At 36.3% G+C, this 21,233-nt stretch overlaps 1 protein-coding gene across 1 annotated transcript; it reads right to left on the bottom strand.

The window, feature by feature from the left end:
- Positions 1-683: 683 nt before the first annotated feature.
- On the bottom strand, positions 684-9,413 carry LOC136802455 (transient receptor potential channel pyrexia-like). Its single transcript, XM_067059185.1, has 11 exons — positions 8,598-9,413; positions 7,530-7,691; positions 6,591-6,931; positions 5,558-5,730; positions 5,322-5,406; positions 4,689-5,064; positions 4,185-4,336; positions 3,505-3,637; positions 2,854-2,996; positions 2,053-2,290; positions 684-1,694 (listed from the first exon to the last, which is right to left on the bottom strand). Exons 1-11 carry the CDS (start codon positions 9,280-9,282, stop codon positions 1,153-1,155), a joined length of 3,030 nt encoding a protein of 1,009 aa, XP_066915286.1. The 5' UTR covers positions 9,283-9,413; the 3' UTR covers positions 684-1,152.
- Positions 9,414-21,233: the final 11,820 nt, after the last annotated feature.

Genomic DNA, 21,233 nt, shown 5'->3' with positions numbered 1-21,233 from the left:
CTGTGGAAATGATGAGCTAGTATAGTATATTTTGAGTTGTTTAATCACTTGTGGTTTGAATCAGAAGCTGGTAAATAATAAGTTTTTTCATTTACTTAACATTTATCTCCCTAGCAGGGCGCCACAGCATGTTTTTCATCTATTCATGATAAACATCGTTATCTCCGAAAAAATGCTTTTATTATCTCCGTAGTAAAACGCCACACATTTCAGAAAACAAGCGATTCTACAAATATCTCAAATTTGTCTCAGCTGCTCAAACCTTTAACCGAAAAACTTCTGCAAAACGTGCAGAATGGGCGAGTCAAATTTTAAAATATTCAAAAGGATAGCACAGTTGTGACAAATTTTGAATCCAACTTTTTTACCCGTATACAGCTCGGAAAATTAACCGCCTTCGGCGGTCGATTACTAGATGGTTAACATATAATACAAATATAAATTACTTTTTCTGCACTATCCCTAATCAATCGATCTAAAACCCTCATCTGAAAAACACCCCTGTCTCATAAATCTATTGGCAATTATTCAGCACTCGTCATGCCTGTGAAACACCGATAATTCCTAGAGAAAGATCCATAAGTTTCTTATAGGCTTTTTGCGAGGGTGTTTAAGTCTCTCAATTTTATCATGTTACCTAAATATACTGTATGTTAAAAAATGTAAAATGAGTCGTTTTTCATACAAAAAAGTTAAAATAATTTAATGTGTTAATTCTAATACCCTAAAAAATAATTAATCTCAAACAAAAAAATACCCAATTATAAATGGCGTTAAGGGTCACGTGACTGAGGGTTGAGTTTGAACATCCGACAAAGCCTCCACTTTATTAAGACCATAGTAAAATAATTAATGTTGGCAGAGAGCAGATAGCGGTTAACAATAGATATTGAGTAGGGCACATTGTTTCGAATGTTTGAAGGTTAAGAAGTGAAAGTGAAAAGCTGTGTAGCAAGGTGTTGGTGGAGAATCAACTCTTCTCGTTAGATCCAACAACTAAATAGTTTATATGAAAATTATTCAAAATGACTTGACCATTTGAAGATCGGTGCAGCCTGCAACAGCCTTGAAACAATTGACGGTAGTATTTTAAATTTAGTAAGTAACTTTCACATAAGGATCGATCGCTTCTGCAAATCGAAATTGTATGATCTAAGTATTGATATCAGCTCGGATATCTTCCCAGCTTCCACCAAGATTCTTCTTCTTTCTTCTGTTCTTCTTGCTGATAGGTGCTGATTGCACTGAAGATGGACTCCTAGGGCGTCTCTGCTGTTGTTGGTGGTGGGGCGGTGGGCGTTGATGATGTTGCACTGGAACTTGTTCCGAATAGAAGCTATTGCTGTCACTATCGTAACCGCTACCTGGACCTTTTTTACCACGTCGGCCGCGTCGTCGTGGTCCCTTGCCACGATCTGCTTCTGCGTCTGTTGCGTAGTTGGGTGGAGGCATGTACCCCATGGATGGTGGTGGGGGATAGGGGTTGTTCGTCTGTGGTGGGTAGGGGTTTGGTGGTGGTTGTTGCTGATACCCCGGTAACGGATGGGCAGGGGGGTAGATTGGATCAAGAGAGACGACAAGACCCTTGGGAGGGATTTCAGAGGGCTCCTTGTTGGAAGGTGGAGGCAAAGACATCATTTTGTGCATCAGATTTTTCAGTTCACTCAACTCGTACTTGACGTCATCAATCTGACCTGTTTTGATGGGTGGAAAAAGATGGTAAATTTTGAAAAGGTATTCTTTTTATCCAACGTAAATTCAACTTATACGCCACACTAGTTGGAACTCGATAAGAAAATTTAATTTCTTCTTGACGGAGACTAAAAATGAGTACAAATCATGTAAAGATTCGATAAAAATATTTCGAATTAGTGGGAGTCTACCGTATAAAAAAAGGAAAACTTCCAAAAAAAATTTGCTGGCTGGCAAAAGACAAAATGTTGCATTAACGCAAAGACGCTAACTAACAAGATCTAGTAACTCAACAAAGTAACTCTGAAACGAGTTTTCCGCTTCTCTTGTCAACATGTGAAAACATCTGAAAATCCCTACCTGTTTGGTGATTGACAAGTGACGAGACACCTCCATCAGCTCCAGGGCTGCCAGGTCCTCCGGGTCCTCCACCGCCGCCACCGGGTCCACCATGGCGTCCATCAGAGAGCATTTGTCCACTGCGTTTCATGTTATCTTCAAGTTCATCGATACGGTTGGTGATTTGACGTGTGACTTTTTCAAACATGTCGTTATCGTGGTCATCAGGGGAATTCCCTTCATCACGCGAGTACACTTCCTGCAAGAGAAGAAGTAAGTAGTAGCTTGTTCTTAAGATGTTCTAAATACACTTTCTTTATAAAGATGACTATTTCTTCAAATAAAATTCTCAAAGGGGGTTTAAATAGTCCCAAATGTTCTAGATCAAATTGGTAGTTTTACCGAATAACTCTAAATCCCTTCAAAACCTCTGGACAAGTTACCTAGCCTAAGGCAGTACTTGGTAATGGAAAAGATCAAGCATATAAAACCATATTGAACCTTTAAAACATTAGAAGATTTTATTCAAATTCAACAAGCGCAAAATGTATTTATCTGTGAAGGATTGACATGGATATTAACCCTTTAAATGCCGTTGGTATTTTTTAAGAATTCGACCTATTTGCCACGGAAAAGGCTCGACCTATTTGTACTTGTCAGATGTCGGCGACCAGAGAGTTTACCATCAAATTTAGCTTTATTTTCTGAAAAATATCAGAAATATAAGTGAGTTGAGTTTAAAAATGTATAATTATGAAAAACATGAAAAAATTATGAAATGTATTTTAATTAATATGAACCACTAAAAGACGTTTAACATACCTCAGGAGAGCATTCATCTTGTAAGTAATGTCCGAATTTCAATTTCTTCTCTTTTTCAAGTTTTCCTTCTAACAAGATGACAGTTTTGGCTTGTTGCATGACGGCGTTGGCTTGCGCTTGAGCGTACACACGTGCAAACGTATCTAACGTTAATGAAAAAAAATTCTTATCAAGTTGGTAATTTTTTTTTTTTTTAGTCTAATTTGTAACACTCTATTTTGCAGTGCAAACAAACATAATAAGAATACAGTATTTACTTTGAATAAACCACCCCGGGTGTTCATCAATTCTTTTGGTTATTAGGTTATTAGGCGTTTAAAGAAGGGGACGTTTACTCGAAGTAATACCATACGTTAGTTTCTTTAACTCTGAGTTGCACAAGTTCTTGAAAAGAGTTTTGTGAAGAATCTTGGATGCCATTCGAATGAAAAGATATTTTGTTCGGATGGGGCATTAAGGAAATGGTTCTACTTAATAGAATCAGTTATGCTCAAAGCCGAACATGATGACACATTTTAAGGGTGCTAGAAAATGGGGCGAAAAATACTGCAGATGATACTTCATACTGTCAAAATGATTATTTCTACTTTTCTTAAATCTTCTTGAAGAAGTTTATGCTTGTAAAATACGTGTATTTTTTTCCTGGCTTACCTGACAACAAAGCAATGTAGAGATTCATACAGACCACACCAGCAAGAGCGAAATACGTTCCGCAAAGGATTTGAGCCATCAAGCGGTCAACTTTGATCAAACCGTCCCAATCAAAGTCACCCATCAAGGTCATCTGAAAGATGAAGAGATGATGGAAACTTAAAGCTTTTGAAATGAATACTAATAAAAGTCTTTGTCGATTGATGCTAGACTAATTTATTAATTCGTAATTTTGAATGTCTCAATAGCAAAAACTTTATGAAATATAAAAAAAAAGTCATAATGCTGCTGACAAACCTGGTCATCCTACATCACTCTGTTAACTTCTCTCTTGCATTGTTTCTGTAAACTTTATCTCTCTGCTTTCTTCCATTGATTATGATAACATTTATTGCTTTAATTCTTGGTTCCCTTTGACTACTATCTTCTCAATTCTTAAAAAATACTATTATTTACTTCCAGAAAAAAATCACTTTCACAAAAAAACCGTCGTAGTTACGCTGCAGCTCTTCCTTGAAAGTATGGCTGACTTAGGTGTACTCAATCAAAACCTCTTAAAGTTATAAAATTGTCTAACCAATAAAGAGCGAGGCTAAAATTGTACCAACAAAGAATTCCTGACAAAAAGTAAATAACTTGTTTAAATCCCCACCAAAGAATAAGATCATTCAGATACTTACACCCCAGACAGAATAGATGAGATCATTGAATTCAGTCCAATCGGTGCCCGGGTTCTCTGGTCCACCAAAAATGATCCAGAACCCAACAGTGTACGGAATGAAGAATTCAAAGAACAGGAATGCAAACTTCATCGTGTCTTCAATGACAGAGCCTGAGAAAAGAGGAAAAACTAAGGGTATAAAACAGCTTCTTCAGATTCCTTGTTCAGATATTTCAGTTCATACCATCTCTTCCAATATGGGGACGCTCCATAGAACGAATCTCAATAATCCTTTACATCATGTCATGTCAAAAGGAGCCCCTTTCAAAAGTTGACAGTCTAAGGTATAAATTATTTTATAATTAAACTAAGATTGAAGAACCTGAAAAGGAGACATAGGGTAGGTTACCGTAACGAGGAAAAGTAGGTCGGGTTGCCACACTGCCCATGGACGATTTTTTATCTAAAAAAAAACCTCCCGTGTGTCAGTCAAAGAAGAATATTTTGAACAAATTTGGCGTACCTAAGATACAGATGAAAGGACCCAAACTTCTGAACGCACGACACGCTCTCATGAATCTCAACCAAATAACAATCAAGCCTAGCGAATAAATCCTCGGGTGAATGGATTCGGCCACGCGGTCGTTCATCGCGACGGCAAGGATACGCGTTAGAACCAGGGTAAGAACAACGAAGTACGCAATCCATTCAAAAATATTCCACGGCTCACGGAAATAAGTCCGCTGGAAGGTCCGGATCTGGGCTAGCTCTGATTCCAGGTACTTTTTCTCCTCCGGCCAACGCTCGTGGCAATACTGAAGATCTTTCTCGACATGGCGTGTCCGCCATTGACGCCAGCGATTGTGCACTTTCTCTGTGATTCGTAATTGAGATATTTCCTAAAAGTCATAAAGAGATTTTCACCATTTACACCATGAATTCACTCGAGTTCATGGTATTCATGATGTAATCTTTTACACATCGAACTTATCATTAGTTTTATTGCTTTCAAATTTACAAATAGGCGAGAGCCTGTGTTTATTCAGAGCAATGGGTGGCCGTCATAGAATTCGCTGGAAAATTTCTCTATCACAACTAGTCATGAATAGAATAGAGTAAGAAAGTGAACCCAGTAGTAACGGACTTTTATACTCACCATGTAAATAAAATAGCAAGTCAAACTAACAGCAATCAATTCAAGCACCAATCGCCACCACATTGATGACATTGGAGTGTAGTATCTACAAGAACGGCAACGAAAATGTCAAAACATCTTGTTCGCTAAACATTTGTAATACTTCTATTAGGAAACGGTAGAACATTTTCTAATTGACAGTTATAAATACCAAACCAATTTACAATTTTCAGTGTTAAAAATTGAATCAAACTTACACATGATCTTTGGGCAAAAAGATACCAAGGAAAGTCCAAATAAGCGTGTAAACCAAATTGATAGAGACATTGATGAGAGAGCCGAATTTTCCGAACAAACCCCACTTGACGTGTAGTAGACGTTGGAAGACTGGATGCATCACCATATCCAACTGGTTGAATTGCACGATGACCTGTTGAAATGAACAGAGAAGTTATTGATAAAGTTTATTTTCTGATACCTTATCGGGGAAAACTTCGTCGGGGAAAATTTTCGTCGGGGAAAAATATTCGTCGGGGAAAAATATTCGTCACTTGCTGGTAGTTGGAAAACGCATTAAGGCCGGGGAAAATATTCGTTGGGGAAAATATTCGTCACTTGGCCAAAATTTCGTCACTTTTCCCCGACGAAGTTTTCCCCGATAAGGTATGAACTTCTATTATCTGACCCCTTTCTTTCTTACGGTGATCAATTTTCTTTTTTGATTTTGTATAAGTGATGCTAAAAGCTTAGCTCTAGTTTAGACGGCCGACTCTTTGCCTTGCCTATTCTAATTGTTAGAGTAGGCAAAAAGTAGGCACAAAGTTTGCAGTTAAAATCTTCGCTTGAAAAAGATTGAAAGAAGTCATTGCATTGACGTCAAAAGAGGGCAATGCATTGACTTTAGACAGCCCACTTTATGCCCACGGTAATTCAAAATTAGAATAGGCAGGGCGAGAAGTGGGCCGTTTAAACCAGAGCTTAGATACAATCAGGTCGTTGGAGATTTTTGACTCAGAAACCTTCTGCATTCCCGAGTAAATCCTCTAAATGGACCGGCCTTTAAATATTTTCCAAACTTGAGATGAATAATTATTAAAAGTCACCGTAAAAGGGTCTTACGCATGGTTTTTACGTTGTAATTACAAAAAAAGTCATGAATATTTCAACTTTGGAAAATAATCTGACAAAAGATTCAGATATTTTTCTCAAGAAAAGAGAATGAATCTCAACCATCTGATTATCCCTTCTGTTACTAATCAAAACAAAAAAAAATCTATCCTCCATGCTTACTTCTAGTGGTGTTTTAGCGTATGTCTTTTCCCGTTTCTTCGCTTTCTTTCCTTGCTCTTTCATCAAACGTTTCTCCTCCTTTTGGTTCTCCTTTTGTTCACGCCGCTCACGTTTACTGGTCGGTATAGGCGGTAAAAGAAAGAGAGGATCTGGTTCTATGTAAGATAGGTAGTAATAATGCTTCCTGAACGCGCGGTCGAGCAAATGGAACTGTTCGGCCGCCTCAATGGCAACGTGCGGCATTTTCTCGATCATGAGAGCCAAACATGATGTTCCACTCGAATCGTAAACACCAGCCGGTGCGCCTTGCTCAATCAGAAAACGTGCTGCCTCAGCTCGAGCTAAGGTAAAAAGAAATGTTCAAGTGTTACATGATGAAAAAATCGAAAGAAATCATTTTCAGCGTCCTTGTTGCAAAATCTGTTCACGTCATTACAAATACAGCGTTTAAAAGACGTTTGTGTTTCTTCACCATAATTGATGAAAATCTTTTCGGAATATGTATTAAATTTCGGTAGCAAGTAACCATATTTTACTTGAAAATGAGGCCGTATTTTATGATTTTATGACTCTATTCTGTCATGTAGGAGAGAAACGCTGTTTTCCTAGCAAAGGCGAAAACCTGATAAGTGTCGACAAAAAGCCTGGCATTTATGTCATGTAGTTTGACCCGAAAAAAGGTACATGCTATCACTTGTCAAGTGAATTATAGTACCAAGTGTAAACGAACCGTGACCTTTTTACGTAAGCCATTGGTTGGTAACCACTACACTATTTCGACTCTTTTAAAAATCTGCTAATACCAGCGAAGGTTTATAAGGCAGTTGAAAGATTTAACAGTAGTAGTAAAATTACCGTAATCCTTAAATGAAGAATCGCGAAGGGTTGTTGAGAAACTTAAGAATTCAACAAAATTTGCGAATAGGAACAGTAACCTACCTGTTTCGGCAGCTACAAAAAGTGGTGTTCTCTTCTTGTAATCACGGTCATTGATATGTGCACCGAGCCTTAACATCATTTTCAAGGATGCTGCTGCATTGTTCTTGGCTGCATAGTGCATCGGAGTTTGGTTTTCACCGACCGTTTTCGCACCAAGGTTGGCTGGAATTGAAAAAGACGATTAGTCATTAAATAATCGTGAAGAAAAATAAAGGGGTTGCCAATGGATGCTGTTTTTCTTTTATAAATTTGTTTTGAAGTTAAAAGGGGTATAGTCCATGTTGTTCCGTGATATATTGACACGAATAAAGAAGAAAGAATCAGGAATACCACATAGAATGGGGAGGGGGGGAACATTTTTTTTATTCTAGGGGCTAGCCTGCTAGGGGAAAGCTGAATGTTGAGGATTTTTAATTAGCTCGGTCCGCATTAGAAAGTTTTTTAAGGTCTGATTTTTTAATGAGTAAAATCTGCTGAAAATAGTTCAAAGCAAAGAAGTTAACTACCTAAACATATTATGCAATATTGTCAGTTAGTTAAAATAGAAGGTCTAGGATTAATTAGCTACCATAGCAACCAGCACTCCCAAATAATTTATACAAAATGAAAACCTACAAGTCATTATATCAAGATCTCTAATTAACTAATCTTTTTAATGATGGAGGAAAGAAAAAGTTCCCTGTTTTGTATGATGTAAACAGGGTCTTATTTACAGATGTTGATCTGTGGAAAGTGAAGTGGTAATATTTTCATTTAAAACACTATTCATGACCTGAAAACACACTATGCTATCTTGAGCTGACATTCAAAATGAAGTGTGCAATAGAGCAAGACAAAAAAGCAAAGAGAATTTTTTAGTAAAATCATTAGAAAGAAAATCTAAAATAAAACCATTTGAAGAAGCTAGAGCCCTTCAAGCGCCAGTCTTCAAACTCTTGTTCCATAAAGGGTAAGTCCAGTGAAATTTGGTGAAAAAGCAAATGCTCTCAGGGGTCTATTTTAGATTTTATGTCAAAAAAGTGAGGGAAAGATAACAAAAAGATAACAAATAGATTTAAAAAAACTCACCTCCATTGTGTACCAAAAACTCAATCATATCATCATAATCAACAGCAGCCGCTAAATGTAAAGCTGACCTGCCGTGTTTATCTGCTTTGTTTACATCTGCACCATGCTGGATTGCAAATTTGGCGACATCAGGGTGCCACGCCCTTGAAATCTCATGCATTACTGTTTGGCCGTGTTTATCAGAGAAATTGATATCAGCACCATTTTGTAGTAGCGAATCAACAAAATTCATATCTATAGTCTCATCATCATCTCGACTCTTGGCTAGTTTTGAAAAATAAACAATCAATGCTCGACAACTGGCTAAAGAGTCACCCTTAGCATTCGTTTTAGGTTTCACTTTATTGTATGGATTAGAGTCTGATGCTGCATTTTGTCGAGTATCAATGTCATCAAATTCGAGTTCCTCTACATCTGAATCAAGAGTACCATATGTGGCCTTGGTGACTCCTTTTTTCATGCCATCTGCTTCCTCAATGGGAGCTGGTCCCTTTCGATGACTGTCTACTTTGTGTTTCTCGATTCTCCTATTCGAGTTATAATCTTTCCATTTGGATCCTATGTCCAGTGCAATGTTTTTGGAGATTTGGTTTGCAATAGCATCAGCTGGATTTATAAAGGAAGTCTGTTCTGTCATCTCGCTCATGTTATCTGGATCGTCAGAACGTAATTGATGGTACGACATACCTTTCCTTAAATGCCTTGTGCTGTGTGTGTTTTAATAAATTAAATAAAGTGAGAGTGGTATCTCTAATAGTCATTCACCTCATTAAATAATTATTTTCTCCTTCTTCTTTGTATTTTCTACTTTTCTCTAAAAAATCAGAGAATCGAAATTAAGAATCCGTAGTAAAACACTTGTTACTATGTAGATTTTTTTCTGTTAAACATATTTGATCTGTTTAACAGATCTTGTGTTTTTTTTATATAGCTTATAATCATTATAAGCTTTTCATAAGTCAAACATGACATTTAAATCAATCCTGACGTCCAGAGGTCAAGGGTTAATACCTAGCAACAGTTATTAAAAGGAACAGTGATAGAGATTATCAAAAAAATCAACAAAAATGTAAATCAACTTTTCCACAAAGGAAAATCTAATTGTCAATTCACTACTCGTCTAATTTCCTTTTGGATACAGAACTCCAGGGAATGAAAGGAAAACTAGCTTACTATCACACTATTATACGATTACTACACTACTTTTAAAAACTACATTAAAAAGAAAAAGTGAAATGTTTTCAATACTATTGTAAATTCACATTATGATGGAATGATGGAATGTTTTCGAATAACAATGGTTGTAGTAGACGCCATCTGCTGTCAATTACAATTTCTTTATATCATGTACCAGTGGATACCCCTTAAAACCCACAATAAAAAGTGGTACCCTCTATCTCATTGTTTAGTTGGAGTGTAAGGCTGAAACTTTTTGTGTTGAAAGTACGTTGTCTATGATTGTCTTCCCTAGCAGTGATGTTTTGTAGAAAACAGTTTTCAGTTTTTCACGAGGAAGTGAAAAAGTGCAGTTTTAGCTATTTACCCCTTAAAACCTACAAAATGGTTTTTCTCGAATAACTTTTTACAAAAAAGTTCTTTTGACCTCAAATTTTGAACAGTGATTCACTGTAAAGTTACTAATGTTATGAATATACCATTAGTACCTAAATGATCTCAAAAATATGTGTTAAAATCAAAATACCCCTTAAAACCTACAAAAATAAGGCTAAAAAACCACAAAGTCCGACCCTTGCTAACGGGATACTCAAGCTGATGGATACAAATTTGGTGTTGCTTCGTGATTCAATGGTTCAAAGACTTGCTAGAAATTCATTCCCACAACAATATTTTCATTTTTCAGGATTTCATGCCCATAATGCAATTGTGTGTGGTTTTTTCGTCAAAAACGGCTACGAAAGGCCAAAACCTTCATTCGCTTCATTTTTGACCTATGGTTCTAATGTTTTTCTAAATCTCCATCAAATTTGTGACATTTTGGTATGCAAACATGACCAGGTTTTGAGAAAGTCGATTTTTCAGATTTTATTGATCATCACCATAAAAGTGCTTTAAAGTAGAATTTTAAGGGCCTGTCATTTTCGTTGGGGTCTATTCACGAAGATGAAAATGATTTTTTCATACCTACCATAAGTATAGGTATCTAAAAAGTATAGGTTTTATGACCTTAAATTCAATTGTGTAATTTCTAGGTCCAAAAACCTGATTTTTTGAAGGGATTTTTGATAAAATTTTGAATAACTTCGAATTTTAAGATACTTTAGCATCTTTAAAATCCTTAAAATTTGGTATTTTATGAAAGAACATTTATAAGAGGTTGTAAAAAAGTGAAACATACCACATAAAATTAAATCTGGTAGTTATGAAAGCCAAAAATGCAACATTGTGGGTTTTAAGGGGTATGTGGTTTTAAGGGGTATCCACTGGTAGCAGTTTCAGCAGTTTTATGTTTTTAATTGTAACAATTTTTATTATTATGACAATCCAGATAAAGAACTTTGTGCAATAATGAAATAAAAGAAACAGTTTTGGGATTGCTTTATCAACTGGAAGAGAAAATTTTTTTTTCTTTTTGGGATTGTTACAGTCAGTGTAATAATGCAGTCTTCCTGATCCTTCTAAGACTTTCTGACAGTAAAAAAGCTAAAACAATATCATGCTTTTAATCTTCTTATTTGGGTATTCTGCAAGATGTTTTATAAGGACAAGGGGGAGGGAGTCATAAATCTACACTTTCAAGAGCAGCATCTCATCCATCTTTTATATAATCATCATAAATTGCCAGTCAAGGCGTACTCTTGGGTACCTAATAGCTGAGGGGGCCCTATATATACAACCCCCGCTTATTGATTTTGCCCTAATTCTGCTGTATTAGCCTCCTTTTCGAAAATTTTCCACCCAGGACATTTTTTATTCCAACCTCCTCCCTCGCTTATTAAGTTTTGAGGTTTTTTCCAAACACCCTGCTTATTCCGAACCCCCCGGCTATTAGATACCCGAGAGTAGTGGTATAGTGGTTATTGTGCTTGACTTATGTCCAGGAGGCCCAAGTTTGATACCCACCATGGCACTACGATTCACTTACCATGTGAGGGGGACTGGGTACCATAACTCTGATACAAGAGTATGGGTAGATATTCCAAGCATTGTGGTGTGCAACACTTAAGAGGTTCTAAACCTGCAAGGACATTCGTTCTTCCGTGTAGTTTGAGTGTCGTGGTATACACTATGGCTCAGCAGCTCGCATCTGCAGGGTTGCAATGTCTGCTTGCGCTGTAATTCCTACTCCATCGTGGGTAGGACCCAAATCTGATGCATTAGAGGGCATATCTATCTATCTATATCTACCTATCTAATTGCCAGTCTTTGCCCTGAATAAATAAGACAAGTACTGTATTTCGTACGCCCAAGAGATTTAAGATGGAATCATAGTACTCTTGATTTCAATTTCAGATGTACGATTAATAATTAGATACAGGGCTGCAAATAAATATCTTTAGTCATTAGAACATCATGTCCTACTAAAATCAAATACAAAACCCTGAATCCTCTTGATAATTTGGAACGACTCGTTTCAGTACTAAAGAAAATGGTTAGATGATAAACGTGATCTTTGAAACACTCTTTATGAGAGTGACTAGACATACAAATCTCCTAAACAAGTTAAGATGTGTGCTGGCCCGTACATCTTTTCCAGGCAAAGACTGTAATAGTGGTAGTATGTTTGTTTGTTTACTGTCTGTGTGTAACTTTCATTTTCTCAAGTAATGTTTTTGTTCTCGATAAGTTTGTTTTCATTACAGTGGTCAAAATAAGGTTTTTCCTTCTGATCGGTTAATTAAGTGCATCAGTGTGACATACAATTTGAAAATTTGTCTTTCTTGATGGCTTTAAAACCTTTATTTTCATGTCAATTAGTATATATAAATCTCTCAACTTAAAAGTGGAAAACATAAGACAAACTGACATCAGTGATAAAACGCTAAGTTAAGTTCAGATAAAAGGAAGTAATTTTAAAAGAAGAAAGTTTTACAGGGTTTAAAGTAACGAAAAAATTAGAGAGGAAAGTTAGGAAGGAATAGAGCTCGAAGTAACGAAGAAGTTAGAGAAGAATGTCACAAAAGAATAAAATTCGAAGTAACAAATAAATTAGAGAAGAAAGTTACAGAAAAATAAGTGAAAGTAACGAATAAATTAGAGAGAAAAGTCACAAAGGAATTTCAAAGTAACAAAGAAGTTAAAAGAAGAAAGTCACAATGGAATAGTGTTTGAAGTAACGACGAAATTAGAAAAGAAAGTTACTAAGAAATATAGTTTGAAGTAACCAAAAAACAAGCTAGATGCTGAATGGACCTACCTGATGATGAAAATTAGATAGCAATAAGGAGAAAAATGAAAACAATCAGTCAGAAAAAATAGCGTTTAGCGAAATTGCATAACGCATTAAATTTTATCATTGATTGTTGATTGGGGGAGAGGGAAGGGGAGTAGAGAAAAACATAGAAAGTTCTGGTTGCAAAAATCAGTTTTATTGATAATTGAATCATGTTTGATGGTGGGCATTATTATCAATAATGTTTTTGTGTGAAACAAAGAAATATGAGGAAAAAGTCCAATGAAAATCTGCAAAAACAACGATTTCCGGCATATTTCTGGCATTTTCGGCCGGAAAAAAATTTACTCAAAAATCTGAATAGGCCATGTTTTGGGCATTGCTAAAATTGCTTTAAAAAAAAACTAATGATGAAATCTCGAGAAAATGCCAAAAAACTGCTTATTCCTGCATATCTCCAGCTTTTTTGGCGGGAAAATGTTTTTTTTGAAAATCGAGCTCCTTTACTTTTCAGGAATCACCATTTTTGTGTCACTGTGCAAAAAATCAGAAAAAACTAAGGATGAAAATTCGAGAAAAGGTAAAAAAAAACGGTTTTTCCGGCATATTTCTGGCATTTTCGGCCGGAAAAAAATGTTTTTAAAAAATTGGGCTCCATCACATTTTAGGTATTGTCAATTTACTAAAAAATCCGAATAGGCCATGTTTTGGGCATTGCTAAAATTGCTTCAAAAAAAAACTAATGATGAAATCTCGAGAAAAAGCCAAAAACTGGTTATCCCGGCATATCTCCAACTTTTTTGGCGGGAAAATCTTTTTTTCGAAAATCGAGCTCCTTTTACTTTTCAGGAATCACCATTTTTGTGTCACCGTGCAAAAAATCAGAAAAAAATAAGGATGAAAATTCGAGAAAAGGTTAAAAAAAAACGGTTTTTCCGGCATATTTCTGGCATTTTCGGCCGGAAAAAAATGTTTTTCAAAAATTGGGCTCCATCACATTTTAGGTATTGTCATTTTGCATCAGTATGCAAAATTTCATAAAAAAACCTTAAAGTACAGCTCGAGAAATTCAAGAAATACTGTCTTTACAGTGAAAATAGATTGTTCTGCCAATTTTTAGATAGTTCCGGCTTCAAAAATCAATTTTATTGAAAATTGAAACATGCTTGATGGTGGGCATTGCCATTAATAATGTTTTTGAATGAAAAAACAATCAATTATAAGGCCAACAAAAATCCAGAAAAACAGTGATTTCTGGCCGAAAATTTTTTTCGATACTAATGATAAAATCTTGAGAAAATGCAAAAAAAAACAGTTTTTCCGGAAATTTTTTTTTGAAAATCGGGCTCGTCACATTTTGGGCATTAATAATATAATATTTTGCATCTTTGTGCCAAAAATCAGAAAAAAACTAATGAGCCAATCTTGAGAAAAGCTGGTAACAGACGAACGAACGGACAAAGGTTAAATTAAAGGACCTCCGAGGTAGGTCCAATAAGAGAAGAAAGTTACAATTAAGGAACTAGTCATAAAGAAGATAGGCCATGAATAACCGAACATCAAGATTAGTTTAGGTCACACAAATATCGGCCGGTTATTTTCACATTTTCCGAAAATCGGATAGAGCCTGGTTTATACTTCATTCAGCCCATGTTTTGAAATTAAAGCCCCGTCAGGGGGGGTGGCACGTAGTTGATACCAAACATCATGGCAGTTAGTACCGTTATGGGTGACTTTTGGAATTTGCAGTTAGTACTGGTTAGTATCTTTTAGGATACTAACTGTAAAAGGTGGTCTTATCTAAATCAATAAGCCTTTTTCAATGCAGGAGCTTTATTTGTTTTGCTTTCCAGTCTTACCAAATCAGCTCAAATCTTTTGAATCCTATGTCAAAGATTGCTTGTTTTGAAATTGCGCACACCTACTAAATTACCTCATTATGATTTACATTATGTAATTTTCCTCAGCTAGTCTTTTGTTTTTATTAATTTAAGCAGCATTGCAATGTCTTGTTCTTAAAATCCTTGTTGCCCCCAGTCAAACATCCAAAAGTGAAGTTTTTTATTTCTGGGGCTTTAAACCTAATATGTTGGGCATACTTTACATGTTAGGCTTTGTAGCTTTGTACCTTATATGTTTGGCTTTGTATTTATTATAAATTAAATTGAGCAAAATTACCAAGGTTAGTAAAGTAAGGTACCTAGGGCACCAACAGGTTTCAAACAGTGATTACCTGAGTCCCGGTTACTCAAGACCACTAAACAGGGCACCTTTTTTAATATTTTTTAAAATTGACATTTTAGGTTTTTGAACATAACTTTTGAACCAATGAAGTAAAATTAAAAAGTAATACACCAAATTTTAAGTTAAGGCTTTCCTCTGAATGATTCCGAAACAATCTTTGAAAAATCTTTTTTCTACTGCCTACAATATCAAATCAAAGAGGGTAACTTATTTGTGGCACACCAGGTAGTTATAATCCGTTACCCCCCCCCCTATATGGACGACATGGATTTCCGTAAGCGTAATAATAAACTTTGGAAAAACTTCAGGATTCTAAAAGACAGATCTGGACTTATTTCATATTTTTCAATATCTAGTTTGTAGTTTTTCTGACTTTCTGGGACTTTGTGAGTTTTTTTCTATGTTTTCCGATTAATGGAGTAACTTATCAAAAGATTGCCACCGTTTGGATTCGAATTCACTAAATGCAAAGTTCCTCTGATCAGAAACCCAACATCCTAACCACTGTGCCACGAATTCAAGCCAGAAAGCATTACTGACGGCTTTTTATATTGTACAAACTACAGACCATACTTTATTAAGAGAAAATTACAAAATAGACCTTTTCGCCTTTCCATCTGACATCTTGGATTGTATGCAAAAATAGAGGAACGAAAGGAAAGTTGTGGTTTGATTTAGTTGGAAAATATGCAAAACATATGCAAGTTCACACAAACATTAAAAAGACAAAAAGTATTATATATATAAAGAATTATTCTGTTTTCATGCCATTAAAAAGTTCCACCAAGACGGAGTACACACATCAAACTTTCAAAACACGCAAAATGAAAGCGGTAATTATGACGTCACACATTCAGCGGGCTTAGATCAATGTTTTGATTTGATTGTTTGGTGGTTCTATTCCCAGGAGAATAATTTACCGTCAGCCGAATAAGATTTATTTTTGTACCTTTGCGGGCGATTTTTCAGCTTGAGTTTATGTCTAATGTTATGGTTTTTTAAAGTACTTGATCTAAAAGATGAGCAAATTAGATTATTTCTAGTTTTCAAAAGAAGCAAATTTAATCTTTCTTCTACAAGATTACACTTTTAATATAATGCCAAATATGCATATGTAAGTTTTATACTAAATACTTTCTTTTTGCCTATGTTTTGCATACTTTCTAAAAGAATTTCACCACTGCAATTCAGCCAACATAATTTTTGCATACAATTCAATACCTTAAGTTGGTCTAATATAAACATCCCTCCTCTAATTCGGACACCCTTCTTTAAGAGACAAGAATAGTATGCAAGCTTGAATCACTGATTGAAAAAGGATTATTCTTCTCTGATCACAAAGCAAAGAAAACAGTTTCAACCTTTCTATCAATTTCGGGTCAATTTCAGCTGATAAAAAGGGTGTCGGAATTAGACCAATTTACGGTATGGCAGATGGAAAGGCGTAAATGTCTATTATAGTGCTTGCTTGTTTCAAACTCCAACCCTAACCCTAACTGATAATAACCCAATTCCTAGCCAAACTGATACGTAACCACACCCTAACCACACCCACACCCATACCCAACCCTACTAGGTTGCCTGAAGGTCCTAAGCTGACACTATTCCTGCAGGTCCTGACACTTATTCCAGACATGCCAGATTCGAAAAATATATTTTTGTCTTTCGCTTTTTTTATGAAGAAGCCTTCACCTGGTGACTACAGTTCGGCAAATTGCATAGATCGAAGAATTGAAGCTTGTGATTTTAAAAATTATGAGCGCCTACCAATTTTCTTCTAAACACATGCAAAATCAGGCAAAAACGCAAAAACTTGCTTTCTTGAACAAAGTAGCGCTTTTTTGAACGAAGTAGCATCTGGTAGCATTTCTTCCAAGAATGATTGTGAATAATCGCTAGGTAGGAAATTAAAATGCTAGGGTGAAAAGTTTCCTTTTGGGTTGTTCTTCAAAATGCACATTATTTTGGGACCCCGGTCCAGGCCCTGCGATGCCGATTTTGGTCCAAAGGCCAGAGCTGTGAAATTATGCAGCAGTAAAGCTGCGGAATTTCGCAACGTTGCGGAATATCACAATGCTAAAGATGCAGAATTTTGCAGCGTTGCGGATCTGTGCAATTTGCCGAACTGACTATGGGTATTCCTTTTTGTTCCTTTGCTATTTTCTTTTGTTCTGTCTATGTGACGTAAAGACACTTCATAAAGGGAATTGCTTCCACTCTAACTGGCTGCGTTATTGAAAATTTGTGGACAGTATGTCTCACAATACTCAAAGTATAGTCATTAAGCAATTGTAAAATAATCATTTTGAGTTTTTTAAGGTAAGTGATTACCAAATTAAAATGGTTTGGCTACGGCTAGTCTGGAGACCATACTCTGTACAAAAATATTTCTATCCTGTTAAAATCCCAACAACTTCACTGAAATACAGAGTATGGAATTATTGACTCGATTCAAATCACTTCAAATCACAATAGAAAAAACCGTTATTTTTTCAAAACAATTCAAAAGCTCGCGCCACTTCTTGAAACAATAGAGCTGTTTGACGTCATACTTTTGTTTATCAAATCATAACAATAAGATATTAGCCAATCAAATTCTGCGATTAATTCTTGCATCTTGTATAATTCCTGGCTACTACTGTCTATACTTTGATATTTTTTTGAAACCACATAGACAGAGAAGTCGGGTCTCCCAGCTAGCCTACGGCTCGCTCTGTCAGTCTGGCTAGATGCACTGGTTAGAGCTTTTAGATTGCTCTATTGACTAGTCTAATACTGCAAATTTCAAAAAACATGTTAGAAGAATGGTAAAGTGACACAAAAACATAAAAAGATTTCAAATATTTTTGAAATCATGACATACAAGGATACAACATAATTTTGCTTTTTACCTTGACAGCTTGACTCTGACCTGGAGAAAACTGGCGTGAAATGTGAACCGTGTTTGCTCTGGTTTGCTGATTCTGGAATGTAAAGCCCTGTCTACATTTGAAAAAGGCCCGGGGAGAAAAAAAGAGAGGAAAATGAATGATGGGCGGGGGGGGGCGTACGGGGTTTGCGATTTCCGAAATACCGTACAATTTTGCCAAAATTTCCGAAATTCCGTAAAAAAATACTTGCAATTCCGATACCGATTTTTTGGGTTTTTTCCCCCGTTTAGTCTAATTTTTGATTTTTCATGTATTAATTCCGAAAAAAGGGGATTAAAACTTTATAATACCGAAATTTCGAAGCAAAAATTCACGGGTTTCCGATACCGAAACAATTTCAGAATTCCGAAATACCGAAAGAATTTTGCCTGATTTCCGAAATTCCGAAGAAAAAAGGGTCGATTTCCGCAATTCCGTAAAACCGTACGCCCCCCACATGGGCGGGTAGCAGAAAGGAGAATAGAAAAGGGGTGTTGTCCGTTGCCACCAGGACCTGAAGAAAAGAAAAATGAAATATCAAATCAGCAACCATAAACCATCAACCAAGCTGACTACCTTTTTTACAATGATAAATATAATCAAGTGTAAACAACAAAAACAGAGAAGAGAAGAGAGAGAGAAAAAAAGACAAACGTGGTTTACTTTAGGAAGTGTCGTATGTCGTCATTAATAAAAATTTATTTCTATAGTAACATTGGAAACACCTTTTTAATGTTTTAATCACACGATAACCAAGTAACTTGAGTTGTCTAATCATTATCCTGTTTTTATAAGAAAATACGAAAATAAGCTTCGAAAGCTTCGATATTTACGATAGTGTGTCATTATAATTTTGCTAACAGCCATCAAACTGTCTAAGCCCTATTTCTCATTTGTCAAAGGGGTATGTCTAAAATGCATGAAACGTAATAGAAAATCACATATGCCGGCTGTCTAAACTAAACTTATTGAAAAATTGACGATAGCAAGAGCAGAGAGACAAAGGAAGGGAGGGTGCGGCCCGGGGCACTCGATCTGAAAACGACCATACGTTCGGCCCAAAAATTTTGGCTTCTAAAATCGGACCCTTACAGTGCAGTGAATTTCCATGAAAAATCATACCCTTACAGTGCACTTTTTCAAAATTTCTCGCCCGTAACGCGTAAGGGTGAAAACTTTTGCAATTTTCCAAGAAAATGTGGAATTTTTCCTCCAAAATTGACCAATTTTGTGCCAATTTTACCAAACAATTGACCACCATCATTATCCACTTCCCCCAAAATTATACCCACCCACAACGAGATCAAACAAGAGAGCCGTATATAGGCAGTAGATAGACAGAGAGAAGACAAATGAGACACAGCAGACCACCCCCAATGACGTCTAGAAACACCGACGCCATAGACACCTACACCGTTTTCCACACGAGACTATAAGAAGACAAAGAAAAAAACAATTCCCATACACCGAAAAGTACCCAACCCGAAAGACAAACAACCACGTCAAGCCGAGCGTCACTCACACCGCCACGCACACAAACACACGCAGCAAAGACTAACAACAGACAAACCATCAGCGACAGACAGACACCCAAACACCAACACAAGGCTCGCCCCGATCCCCCACACAAACACAAACACACACAACGTCCCACATCGTATCACAATACACCTCAGAAGCTAAGAGGCATAGACACGCCACGCCATCATAGATTAGTTGAGTCTTACAGTATGTAAGACACGTACGAGACAACTCATGACCACTAGAAATATAGAAGAGGGAAGAGTTTATTTAGACGACACACCACACTCACACACACACCAAACAGAGACCAACAAGCATTATATCATATAACACAGAATAAAACCTACCCACCCCATCAACAAAGGCCCGTCTCCCCTCCTATAATGCAGTAAAAATTTCGTTTTTATGAGATAAAAATTTACCCAAAGAAGGGTAAAGGGGGGACCTACTATGCCTAAAGAAGGCTGCAGTTAAGCTATGGGGCCTATCCATACATGACTGGAGACCATTTCAGGCAACTCTGACACAAGAGGGAAATCGCCCTATAAATATAGGGAATGTGAAGGGGACCAAAAGGAAAAGTAGGCAAAAAAAGGTGATAAAGTCAAAAAAACCCTGACCTACACTACTACGTGAATAGCACAGGCAAATCATATATTGACGCTGTGCCGACGAATCGAGATTCTATTCAGCGCCAATCAACGAAGACAAAGTAACCATGACGACCATCCCAAGATCTTGGATGAGGCACAAAGTTGATATTTTATTCCGTCGTTGAAAACACAACTTACAAAAAGTCATCAATGCTTTGTAAAAAGAGTCAGTGATAGAGAATCATAACATAAAGTCTGTCTATTATTTCGATTCAATCAAAGTGACATTTCCTAATTGAAGTTTAGTAATTACTGTTATACATTTGGGGATCATATAAAGATTTCTTCAAATAAACTCATTTCAATTACACTTGGAGGTTTCTGGGGAATTCGTAAATAGTAAACTGCATACTCATAGCAGTCTGCTAGACATTAATATGGTAATATTTGCTCTTCATCTTGATATTTTGTACCGTGATTAGATTGACACCGCGCGATTAAAATTCTATTATTGGTCTTCAGAGGTTAATATATTTTTTGAAAATTAACCTCTGATACTCAGGGTACTACACTACACTAACAAAATAAACATATAAGTTTCGTATTAAATATCAATATATTTATGTTAAACTGAATATAGACAGCCTCAATCATACCGACAAGAGAGAAAAGGGGCTAAAGGAGTCTGTGTACAGACTACGCGGCGGTGGTAAATGCCACGCCTACTTCTTTCTTATCCAATGAGAACTGAGCTTTAAATTTTTGAGAAGACTGGGTCCAAGTTTTTGGAGTTTTAAGAAATCAAAAAAAAAAAAAAACGAAAGCGAAAGTCCTTGAATTTGTAAATAAAATGGCGGATTTGTAACCACGGTACGCAGACAGAATGAAAAAATTGGACGATCGATTCCTTAAAACGTCATCGTACCATCAACCCTGCTGAGATAATCACTCGCTACTAAAGGTTAATGAATGTAAGATCATTCTTAACTTTGCTTATGTTTTTATCCATCATCAG

Source organism: Clytia hemisphaerica, unplaced genomic scaffold (genome assembly GCF_902728285.1).
Source record: "Clytia hemisphaerica strain Z4C2 unplaced genomic scaffold, Clytia hemisphaerica genome assembly, whole genome shotgun sequence".
NCBI lineage: Eukaryota > Metazoa > Cnidaria > Hydrozoa > Leptothecata > Clytiidae > Clytia > Clytia hemisphaerica.
Note: the sequence above shows the minus strand (reverse complement) of the source record. Positions and strands in the feature narration are given on the sequence as shown.

Coding starts and splice junctions, on each gene's coding strand:
- LOC136802455 (XM_067059185.1), bottom strand. CDS start 9,282: ATGTCGTACCATCAATTACGTTCTGACGATCCAGATAACATGAGCGAG. Junction 5,407..5,557: donor TTTTTGCCCAAAGATCATGT/GTAAGTTTGATT, acceptor CCGTTCTTGTAG/ATACTACACTCCAATGTCAT. Junction 3,638..4,184: donor TCATCTATTCTGTCTGGGGT/GTAAGTATCTGA, acceptor TTCATCTTTCAG/ATGACCTTGATGGGTGACTT.